The 12692-nt window shown below is 43.1% G+C and overlaps 1 protein-coding gene across 1 annotated transcript in view; it reads right to left on the minus strand.

Annotated features, from left to right (window-relative positions):
• Positions 1 to 9802: 9802 nt before the first annotated feature.
• DNAI3 (dynein axonemal intermediate chain 3) overlaps positions 9803 to 12692 on the minus strand; it is a 64553-nt gene continuing 61663 nt past the window's right edge. Inside the window, exons 21-24 of the mRNA XM_069737987.1 lie at positions 12259 to 12463; positions 11503 to 11594; positions 10371 to 10493; positions 9803 to 10227 (exon numbers count right to left, since the gene is read on the minus strand). Coding sequence (XP_069594088.1) covers positions 10084 to 10227; positions 10371 to 10493; positions 11503 to 11594; positions 12259 to 12463 — 564 coding nt within the window. The 3' untranslated portion in view covers positions 9803 to 10083. The remainder of the gene's footprint in view (positions 10228 to 10370; positions 10494 to 11502; positions 11595 to 12258; positions 12464 to 12692) is intronic.

Below are 12692 nucleotides of genomic sequence, written 5' to 3' on the forward strand. Positions count from 1 at the left end.
TGATTAAAGAACTTAAGATGTAATGAAGCCGAACTCGCACCCCCCTGATGGAAGGTCCATGGGATCTGTAACACATGGAGGGTCCCGCTGTCATCGGCCAAGAAATGCTGCAATAATAAAGATGATTGATCAGATTGTGAGATGCAAAAACATACAGACTCCAATTACAGGGTATCAGACTGCTGGGTGTATGGGCCGCACGTTTGAAGGGCCACACGCTTTGCAAGATGAGATGACATTTTTAGTGATATATTTTTTTTCTATGCACCTTTTTGATTTTTTTTTTCCCTTGTTTGGCTTGTTTATTTTAGTCTTTCATGTGGCATTCATCATATGGGTTATGGTACAGATTTATAGCCTGGATCATTACAAATGCGCTGGTAACAAATGTGCACTTTTTTTTGTTTACTTTTTTTTGTTTACATTAAAAACGCTGTTTTAAGTATAAACAAACCTTTATTTTGAATTTTTCTTTCCTTGTTGTGTCCCCGAATTGGCCACATCCAGTAATTTTGTCTTGCAATTAGCAACACATCGTAATTCTGACTGACAGCTTATAGTAATGTCCCCATCCTGTTGTCCCCTCTTGTAGTAATGTCCCCATTCTAGTCCCCATCATGTAATAATGCCCCCATTTGGTCATCACTGTACAGACCCATTGTGTTCACCATCTTGTAGTAATGCCCCCAATTCTTCCACGCTTCACATACAATAAATCCGTGATACATTTCAATTGAATGTGTCCAAGGAACGAAAAGAATTGCTGACGTGGAAACGTCGGTGCCTGCGGGCCGCACGAAGCAGCCTCAGGGGCCGCATGCAGGCTGTGTGTTTGAGACCCCGTGTCTAATTTGTTACCTTAGCGACAATTTTAAATGAAATCTTTGATAGTAGTATCAGCACAGCATGACTGTTCAAACCAAGCACAGGTGCTCGGTGCACCCTTGGTGTGGCAGAGATCAGGGAACCTTCCCATGTCATTGTTTTCTATCTGTCCCAACCTTCCACTAAATCTATTAACAGGCAGAGATGGGTGGAAAACCAGTAGATGGAAGGTGGACTGTACTGCTTGGCCGCACCGAGCGCCTGTGCTTTGTATGAACAGTCAGCTTCTGCTGGCGGATTTCCTTTTATGAGGATATATACCCCATTATGAAATATGGACTTTTTGGGGACATTTTTTTTTTTTTACTTTAATTTTTAGCCCAAAATATATATATTTTTGCAATTGCGTTTCATTAAAACGTTGCCCCATTTGCCTTCTATACTCCCTGTGTTGCATTGTCTATTGCTGGTTGTAGAATGAGTTAACTGAGAATCCGTCAGCGAGTTCGTTCTGATGGGAGAGTTTGTAATGGATTTTTTCTGTCTTTTTCTCAGCTCTTAGATTTATGAGCACAGACCGCATCAACAATGAATGTGCAGGGAGAAGAAGAGCTAAGAAAAATATCAATGGTACAAAAATAAGTGCTCCCCCTCCCCATCTGTTATCTATTCCTCCGATTTCCTGATTTCCAGGAACGTCTTGTTATCCTGCAATCCGGTATGTTGTTTGTTCCTGGCTTCTCCTATCAGGTCCTCATTCTTAAGTGTTGGGGGTTTTGGAGAGCTCCTGTCACTATTGTGGAGAGGTCTGGCGACATACTTCTTTTTTTAGCTGGAATGATTCATATTCCAAGGAATTCTCGAGCCACGCTGTCCTCTTCTCCTATATTGTATGTGAAGCATAATATAAGGAAAACATGGCTGCTTTCTCTGAAGAGCAGCGCCACTCCTGGCTGCAGGTTGTGGGTGGTACTGCAGCCCCATATACGACAATTGAGACACAACCAATGGACAGCTAATGAGAAGGACGGTGTTAGTAAAGGTAATGAAAGTATTAATGCTGGAAATACTAAAGGTAATAATAAGGGTGGTACTAATAATGGTATTGGTAGAAATAGAAGCCATAATAAGGGTCATAATCATAATACAAGTAGTAATGGAGGGTCCGGCTGCAGGAACCCCCAGTGATCAGCTCCTCCCTGCAGCATTGCAAGCTGCTCAATGCTGTGCATGGAATCCACACATTTCTGTTGTATTGTGCTCTGGTGTGAATTACTCCTTATTACACTCGGGGGTCTATGTCCTGTGTGTGAGATTATCGCTCCCAGGTCAGTGTTTGCCCATTATAGATTATTTCCTTTTTTTTTGGGGGGGGGGGGGGGGGGGTTACTGCACCTAGCCTAAGGAATCCGGTTCCTGCGAGGACGGCCAACAAGGCTGAGGTTGCAGCACGTCCCCCCTGGAGAGTGCAGACCCCATTGTCCTCATATAGTAGGAGCATGGTCTGGGGATACAGCGCAGAAGTGCAGGCTATGATGGACCCCGGCTGTATGGCAGTAGTATTACAGTATATTTGGCACTGTATGGCGGACCCAGGCTGTATGGCAGTAGTAGTATTACAGTATTATATTTGGCGCTGTATGGTAGTAGTATTATATTTGGTGCTGCATGGTAGTATTACAGTATATTTGGTACTGTATGGCAGTAGTATTACAGTATATTTGGCACTATATGGCGGACCCAGGCTGTATGGCAGTAGTATTACAGTATATTTGGCACTGTATGGCGGACCCAGGCTGTATGGCAGTAGTAGTATTACAGTATTATATTTGGCGCTGTATGGTAGTAGTATTATATTTGGTGCTGCATGGTAGTATTACAGTATATTTGGTACTGTATGGCAGTAGTATTACAGTATATTTGGCACTATATGGCGGACCCAGGCTGTATGGCAGTAGTAGTATTACAGTATTATATTTGGCGCTGTATGGTAGTAGTATTATATTTGGTGCTGCATGGTAGTATTACAGTGTATTTGGTACTGTATGGCAGTAGTTTACAGTATTATATTTGGTACTGTATGGCAGTATTACAGTATAATATTTGGTACTGTTGGCACTAGTATTACAGCATTATATTTGGCCCTGTGTAGCAGACCCAGGCTATTTGGCAGTAGCATTACAGTATTATATTTGGCGCTGTATGATAGTAGTAGTATTATATTTGGTGCTGTATGGTAGTATTACAGTATTATATTTGGCCCTCTATGGCGAACCCAGGCTATTTGGCAGTAGTTTACAGTATTATATTTAGTACTGTATGGTGGTAGTAGTATTACAGTATTGTATTTGGCACTGTATGGCATTATTTTCATTATATTGTAACTGTACAATCTTCAAAAAAATGTCCTGTGTTCTATGGCATCCTCCCACAGTATGCTACTTCAGCCTCAAGAATTGAGGTCTTGAAAAGAATAAAGACATCAGTAACAACGAACAATCATCAGAAGAACAAAAACACAAGACAAGAGCTGGAGGAAAAAAGAGTGCAAAATTAAATCGGAACTGTACTTTGAACAAACTTTTCATAAATCCATAGCACATAAGGATATAAGAAATGTTGTAATCTATATTATCAGAAAATTCAGCTTCTTCCTCTACTGATCTCAACACTTTGAAAAACCGCCCAAGCCCGTCTTCTTACTTTTTGATAAGACAGGAAGAGGATAGGAAGAAGTGAGGAGCAAAATGGGGGGGAAAAAAAAGCAAGCAGAGGAAGACAGAGCTGGATTCACTTCTACACTGCTCAGTGCTGCTGTATAATTTCTTCCACGTTGCTTCTTTTTGTGTGCTAGAAATGAAGAGCAGGAATCCATCCCTGTGGACCGTGATGTGTACGGGAGACACCATAGCAGTTGGTCCTCTCTCTCCAGCTCAATTACAAATTAAGTGATAAAGACTGTCAAGGATTAAACTAATAAAAATGAAGGATACCAGCCACATAATGGGCATGAATAGTATTAGTGTATGTGCACATAATATCGTTAAACTTGGGTGAACCTGCCAAGTTTTCCAAGAAGAAGGCGCTTCAGGAGACACTTTATCATTTTTTTGTCCTGATGCATCTTTTGGGGAAACTTATTGGTTATTTCCTGAGCAGTTTTGAAGCTTTTTCAAGCGGTTTTTCCAGCGGTTTTTCCATTGTTTTTGGCCACTTTTTTTTTTTTTTTTTTTTAAGAAAGTGCTGGGAAAATGTTCAAAAGACGTCTTCCTATTGACTTGGCAGAATGGGCAATGCATTTCTTTTACGCCTGAAGGTGTTAAGACGCTCAAAGGACTAAACATACGAACAGCAAGTCCCTTTTACTTAGAAATGTATAGGTTCATTCTTTTGAGTGTTTCGAGAATGCTTCTTCAGGTGGTTTTTGGTGTTGAGCCTCCAGATAAAGGTGGGCGCAGAAGTGTACAAGTGCACAAACGGCTGCAAAAGAAAACTTATGAAATGTGGTCATTGCTTGCACGTCCGATCGTCCTTTCTGCAGAAGAAAAGGAAGAAAATGAGGAAGAAATGGGTTTTTTTTTTTTTTTGCTCCTGGCATAAGCGTCCGTGACCAGACATAACGGAGAATTCACAGGAGCCGCTGTAATATGACAATAATCCTGGCTGGGGATTATCTGCAGATCCTTCCCCCGGTCATTTCTGGATCTGCTTTTCTTCATTATGTAATACACGTTCCACATAGAGCTGTCACATCGGATATTGTTATTTGTAGGCTGTGTGTACAGTATATACCCGGGTATACAAATGTATATATATACACTAACGGTCAAAATGATAGCAGTGAGTTCATCACAATCTTTACGCTGGCTTTTATTTCCAGCATTGGGAGCCTCGCACACTGTTTCCTAATTCAAAACATGCAGAAACGTAAATCATTTTTAGCTTTACAGAAAACAATAAATGAACATTGGGCCGTTCTAAAAAAAAAAAAAAAAGTCTGCATTTGTCTTTACAAACTCACACTGTGCTATTTTTTATGACGATTTGTCATATCTGTAAATCACTGACCTAATATTTAGTTGTCGCCCACAGTTTTTTTTTTTTTTTTTTAGAGCTGCTTCACATCTGTGTTGCATGGAGTCGCCCAACTTCTGGCACCCGTCTCCTGTTATTCCAGCCCAGGATGCTCGGGCTGCATCCCACAATTTTTTTCCATTTTCAGAAATGGCATTATTTGTTACCCCACAAGTGTTCTATCGGATTAAGGTTCGGGGATTGGGCCAGCCGCTCCTTAACCCCTATTTTGTTTTGCTCATTTTTCTGGTGTGTTTATGGTCGTTGTCTTGTTGAAACCGCCATTTCAAGGGCATATCCTCTTCAGCATAAGACAACATGACCTCTTCCAAGTATTTTCATTTATGCAAACTGGTCCATGATCCCTGGTGTGCGGTAAATAGGTCTGGCACCACAGTAAGAGAAACCTGCCCATATAGTGATGCTTCCACCATGCTTCATTGTGTGCGGACTGTACTGTGGCTGAATGCAGAGATTGGGAGCATCTGGCGAACTATCTGCGGTGCTTGAACCCGAAATGAACAATTTTACTTTTCAGTCCACAAAATATTTCTCCATTTGTCTTTAGGCCAGCCAACGGTTATTTTTCCAAGTCTCCCATACTTATGGATGCTCTGTACGGCTGAGTGCGCACGTTTCCTCAATGAGGAAAGATGAGTAAACCGCTGCTAGACCCTACTGGCGATCGCTTGTCTTACTGAGAAGATCAGATGTTGTAATTCAACAGCGTCCGTTGTCGTGGGGAGACCCCCATACGGGGTGGGACGTTTCTCCTATGTGTATGGAGGTCTTAAAGGGTTGTTTCCATCTGTTGAAGTTGTCACCTATATATCACTCCCATTCTCGGGATCAGTGGGGGTCTCAGTGCTCGGACCTCCAGTGATTATCTCCCAGCCCTGTTTATATGAGATGTGTTTGCGACAACGAAGACTTATTAGGATACAGAAAAGATGCGATTACGTGGCGTACGAGTATTTACTGGTCGGCTGGATGCTGTTCACACTGGACAATGACTGAGAACAAACTCTTCTATGAACGATCATGATCCGGTGTGGCCGTAGGCAGTAGATTACCTGTGGTGAACCTACACTATATACATAACTTAGTGTGAAGCCATTCCCATACATCGGCCTTCCAGTGAGGCCCTGGGGATCCGAATTCTCCACGTCATCCCGATCATTAATATCTATGTGTGGAGGTTTAATATTATATAATGCAATATATGTCTCACATCTATACACACAGCACTATGCGGATGTTTGGGGCAGGGGAAGAAAAAAAAAATGCTACAAAAGTAAGAACCTTTCTAAGATAGAAGTGGTAATTGTTTATTTTTATTAACAAAATGCAAAATGAATGAACAAAAGAGAAAAATAAATCCCATCAGTATTTGGTGACCGCTCTTTGCCTTCATCACTTGCACACAGTTTTTGAAGGATCTTTGCAGGAGGTTGTTCCAAACATCTTGGAGAACTGACCCCAGATCTTCTGTGGATGTCCCTTGTGCAAATCCTTTGGTCTCTTCATGTAGATCCCAGACAGGCAGGATGATGAGAGATCAGGGCTCTGTGGGGGGCCGGGTCAGCTCTGTGGGGGGGGGGGCCGGACCATCACTTCCAGGACTCCTCGGTCTTAATGACATTCGCTAGATGATTGGTGGTTATCGGGCTGCAGAATATATTTGGAGCCAAGCAGACGCCTCCCTGATGGGTAAGTATCTGTCTGTATTTCTCATCTTGACTTCTGTGTACTGCCTATGCAGAGCAAAAAAACAAAACAAACAAAAAACAGTCGACAAGAGTTTGTCATCAACTGCTACACTCTGCATAGGCAGCAACCAATTTTGACTTCTGCAGAGGAATCTGTGGCACCGACTGAGATGTCAAAAACAACCGCAGGCTGATTTACTCCTCTGGCTCGCCAGCCGCTGGGTGGGCCGCTCACTGTGCCCCTAAGTCTCTCTGTAAAGAAGCAGTGGTGGTGGTGGGTAAAATGTTGTGCCTGATCCCACACAGACTACGTCATTATCCATTATGGGTTTTCAAATTCCACAACCCAAAAACATCTTGGCCCAATATGAGAATTACTGTTCTCTAAAATCGAAGAAGAAAACCGTTCTAGATGTTCTAGTCTCGGATGGGAAGTTTGGTGGGATGATAATGAAGTCTAGGACCCCCTGTACCCCTTTAACCCGTCTTTAGCTGCTGCCATGTCTCAGCCTTTGGCTCGTCATTCACTCGAGGTTTCCATGGGGTGATCAGACACTAGAGACACACTCAACTATCTACCGATTAACGGGAATATATGGGGGAACTTTTGGTGTTCATCATATTTGTGTAAAAATATTAGAAACTTTACTTGCCTTTCGATACTTTGGAAAGTTTCATAAAAGTGTTCTGCGTTAACAAGGAGAGGGAGGATGGCCATAACCAGACGAAAAATACTTTTAGATACATGATACTTGGTTACTTTTATTCAAATAAATTTTTATTAAGAATAACAAGGCAATTAACATGTTACATTTACATTTTCAATATAGAGTATTTCCCTCCCCCTTCAAACAGCCCCCTTCGATCCCAAAGCCCCCCACCCCCACCCCACAAAGCAGCTCATCTTGTTAATTACTACCATCATTAAAGCAATAGAGTATCTAATCCCTCAACCATTCGTATAGGCCACACTTCACATTACTATCCCATAGCAATCCATGGAGACCACATTTTATTGAACGTTTCAGTTTTCCCTTTCTTCTTATAAATCCCTTTTTCTAGTGTCAGGCCCTGTTTCACATACTGGAGGAACTCTCCTCTTGACGGCGGCTCTTCCCTAATCCAGTTTCTAGCTATCACCTTCCTAGCCATGTACAACAATCTGGCTATAGCTATCTTTAGGTGTTTATCCACTCCAATCTCATCCACGCATCCCAACAAACAGACAACTGGATCCCTTGGCACCGTGCATCCATACGCACCTTCCATACGACTCAAAACTACCACCCAGAAGGCAGCCAACCTCGGACATGTCCACATCATATGGAAAATGTCTGCATCCGTAGACTTACACCTCGGACATTCAGAGTCATTCCGCAATCCTGCCTTATATAGCACCATCGGAGACCTATAAACCCTGTGTATCACATAGAGCTGTGACAGTCTATACGGTTCACTCAGCGACAGTCTTGGGATCCATTCCAACACCGACTCCCAAGTCTCGTTATCTATTGGGCCCAGATCCCTTTCCCATTTAGCTCTTGCCATTATTGGAAACCCCAATAGAAAAGTGTGCAACAGATCCCTGTACAGAGTGGATATGACTCCTCCAGTCGTCCCATCATTACACACATACTCCAGTACTATATCCCTTTGAATCCTAATACCTCCGTTCCTACTCTGAGCTCCAAAGGCATGCCTCATCCGCAAATATTGATACTCCCCTGCAGACCCAAGACCAAATTCCGCCTGCAATTGGGAAAATGATTTCAGTTCACCTTGTTCAATTATTTGATACACATACTGAATCCCTTTGCCCAACCACTATGATACTTGGTTACTTAAAAACACAGTTTACATGGGAGGTAGATTGGATGTGAAACAGTATCAGAGTTGTTGTTTTTTTCTATGAACAGCGCCATTTTTGTTAATAGGTTGGGTCTGGTATTGCAGCTCTGTCCCATTCCAGCTATTTCTGGAAAACAATTACCCCGCCATACAGTTCTGCTCCAGTACTTTCTAAACTTTAGGAGGTTCATCCCTCTTCACTATGGACTGAACACACATAGGGTCACCCCTCTCCATAGGCACCACAACCAGAGGGCTACGTAAAGGCCCAGGGGGCATTCTGTGGCCAACAAATACCTGGTGTAAGCAGAGGACACCCCTTATTCCTGGTGTACGTTCCACCATAGATGATAACTGTAACATTCATTTCCTACAGGTCTTACTATAAACCCACTCATTACCACCATTAAGACGTAGAAGACCCCGAATTAACGAGCAGCAAAGAAGGATTTTTATGCAAAGTGTTCAGAGGGACAGATACCGCGAGATAGCGAGGATAATTGGTATGTCAGTGCCCTATATACACAAGCCCACCTACCCACACACACACGTGTATGAACATCCACGCACCCGTTACATATTACAGAAAGCTCTGGACCCTCGTACTAAAGAAATAAATCAATCATCTAGATGATTGTGATATTGCCACGTGTGTCATAACTGTGCAATTCCTTGCATGCACGGATTATGCTAATGCATGTCGATCCACGCCAGCATTGTCTGAACTAGGATGCTCTTAAAGTGGTTGTGCCATAAACATCAATGTATAATCAATGGGGGATCAGAATGGCGGGGTCCCACAGCGATCACGAGAATGGGAGTCTCCTAGTCCCTTGATTGTGGGGTAATGCCACGGCTCGACTCACTGTCCATGGGAGTCGTGGTCACACACGTGCAGTACTAATCCTATAGAAGTGGATGGAGTGCACCATACACGTCTGATGGATCAGATTCCACCTAAATTGGACAGTCAACAAAATCCAGAGGCCTTACTGGTAGTTTTTGATTACCAGAGTCCTGAAAATTTGTTTCTTCCTTCCGATATCCTCGGCGCCTCTTCTGCTTCGTGCCTCGACGTCATAGCTGGGCCTACAAATCAGCAGAGGCACCGAGGATGTCAGCAGATAGCAGGAGGTTCACAGGGCTCTGGTCCAGCGACCACGGACTACTGACGTGGCAACTGGACCACAGTCTTTTTTTTTTTTGTTCAACCCTAATTTTAATAAATTAATTGAGACCAAAATGTCCCTACTTGGATGACGGGAAGACTCCACCAGCACACTGGGTGGTAGAGACTTGGGGAGGAAGTGAGAGGTTCACCTTACATAGTGTCAGTACACTACTAATTCTTTCCAAAACAGCTTTATTTATACAGTCCACGTGAACACACTTTATATGATCAGACCAGTGACGGATGTAATGATGTGTGACACAACGGTGATTCTCAACCTGTGACTTTCCAAGCGTTGCAAAACCTATGACTCCCAGCACGCTGGGATTTGTAGTCTTTGCGATATCTGGAGAGCCCCAGGTTGGGGGTGAGCGCAGTGCACCATGGTACAATGTGTACACTGGGTTTTTACCATTGTGTAGCTTTCCAGAATACAAACACCTGTCCTTATGAGAATTAGGTTTTCACAGTTCCTTCCCCGTTGTCTTTCTTCATCCCCAGACTGATCAGCACTGAGCTCTCCAGCGCCAAGTATGTGCCGTACTCTCGGCTTATCTCCTCTTCGAGCTGCTCCTTTGACTTCACCGGTGGAGAGATTTCCTAGACATAAACAGGACAGAGTTACACTCCGCGGCTTTTTCCTCCCATCCTACGGGATCATTCATGGATAGAAAAGCAAGTAGAAGTGACAGCACAGAGTGACCTCAGCGCAGGGGCCGAGAAGTGTGGAGTGAGACACTTACGCTTTTCTTGCTGTGCTCCTTCAGCTCCAGCGTTCTCTTCTCTGCAGCCCGAAATGTCTTTCTCTGTTCATAATATTCCAGATGACTGACCTCCCTGTCCAAGTAATGCAGGACGGCGGTGCTCTGCGGAAGAGAATGGAGAACATTGCTGCGGACAATTTTCCACAATTGCAGATGGGACAACTCAAAGCAACGGTGAAGTGTCCCATCACGGATCTTGCAATGCCAGCTGCCAATGCCACCATTGCAAATGTCCTCATAGTGGTAGAAGAAGCCACTGGTCAAGAAAAAATGAATTCACTAATTCAACGGCAGCCAGCAGATTTAGCAGCGGACCTCAAGAAACCATGGAGTCCAGATATTAGACCCGTCCACTGTTCCCAGTTGTTGGGGTCAATACTTCTTCACTTACTCTACTAGTGCCCATGTTTCCCTGGCATGGTGCCATTGAGTCACAACTGCAAACTGGACCTAAATGGTTTCAACCTAGGAACCAGGACCAAAGAGCAAGTTGTGAAGCTGGCCACAGACATAGACATTTATTTCTATAGGCTATACCAATGGTATATGGGGCTCTTGGTTTTCCTTGGGGTGGACAAGGACCCAACATGGTGCCCCTTTTCTTGTCCATTCCTCTTATATTCCCAGGAAAGAACCAGGAGGAATCGGGACTGATCAATATGTCTGATAGTCATTATATGTATATGGTAAAGCACCTAAAAGGCCTTAAAGGGATTGTCAACCTCAATAATCCCTTTACCATACAAGGATCCTATGAAAATACCCTGATAATATGGAGTCCCATACTCGGACCACTATTTATCAGTGGTAATAGACAAAACCATAGGACAAAATGAAGTATCACTAGTAGAACGTACAGTACTAACGCCAGCGTGTGCCAGTACACGATACACGAGAACCATCTAATATGGCACGTGGGCTGGTACAGACACCAATAAAGGGTAGTCACAACATTCTTGTACCACCACAGAAAGAGACAAGAGTGAAATGTACTGGAAAAAAGGCAGAAAAGCAAAGATTGTGGAAGTCTATAGGAGGCCGGATCAAATAACATCGGCAGCAATAAAACGGCACATTAATAAACGACTGAAGAATCTGTCCCCGAACCAACCTCATTAGCGGACGGGTGGTGTAAGGTCCATGGGATCTGTAACACATGGAGGGTCCCGCTGTCGTCGGCCACGGCCAGGAAATGCTGCTTTGCTGCAATGATAAAGATGCAATTCATTATCTTGAGTCTGTATCCGTTTTGGTCTCACAACTTAATTCCTTAACTTTGTGCTTGTGCGATCGCCAGATTTATGAGAAATCTTTGAAGAGGTTGTATCACAAAAACAACCTGTTATGGCATATGGACATCGTAGATGGGGGTCAGAAAATGAGGACAGCCCCTCGTCTACGGGCCAAAAAAGAGCTGATTTGTACAAGCAGCTACCTCTCCGGCAGACCTGCGACCGCAAAGAAGTCACAAGTGTAGGATTTTTCTTAAATCAGATAATTGAACATTTAAAAAAAAAAAAACTTTCACCCTCAATCCTTCCCTATCCCAGCCCCCCACATCCAACGCTCAGATTCAAGAAAAGAGCCGTTCAGTTAGTTGTTCCAGGTTTACTGGTGTAGTCTGATCCGGTCATTTATTACTCTCTGAAGTCTTCCCCCTTCTGTTTGTGAATGAGGAAGAAAAGTAGATAGATAGATAGATAGATAGATAGATAGATAGATAGATAGATAGATAGATAGATAGATGGATGGATAGATACTACACATAGTTTGTTTGTAGTCTGTAACCATAGAGACACATCGATCTGCACTGCAACCCCATACATGAAATAGCCATATTATCATTTTGAATTATTTCGGCTCTTACCTGACATGATCCAGGGTTTAATGCAGGTAATGGCTGCTGCCGATATGTTCTGCGTTTGAGACGGCTCATGTGTCTTCTCCAGTAAGTCCCAGATATCCACATTTCCATCTTCCTTTCCGATGAAGAAGACGCCAGGCCGGGATAGGGACCAGTGGGCTGCGGTGAACCTCTTCTGACTGCAACACGACTGGAGGATAGGTCCGCTCTGGAAGAGAAAGATGCAGTAAAAAAAATAAAGAAATAAAATTACTATATATATAGTAAAGGGATATATACAGCATAGTATAGTATAGGGAACACTAAAATCCCACATCCTAGATATCACTGAATAAAATATTTCAGTTGTAAATCTTTATTCATTACATAGTAGAAAGCCTTAAGAACAATAAAACATAAAAATTATCACTGTAAATTACAACTAATATCCCATGGAG

This window comes from Ranitomeya imitator, chromosome 8, assembly GCF_032444005.1.
Source record: "Ranitomeya imitator isolate aRanImi1 chromosome 8, aRanImi1.pri, whole genome shotgun sequence".
Taxonomy (NCBI): Eukaryota; Metazoa; Chordata; class Amphibia; order Anura; family Dendrobatidae; genus Ranitomeya; species Ranitomeya imitator.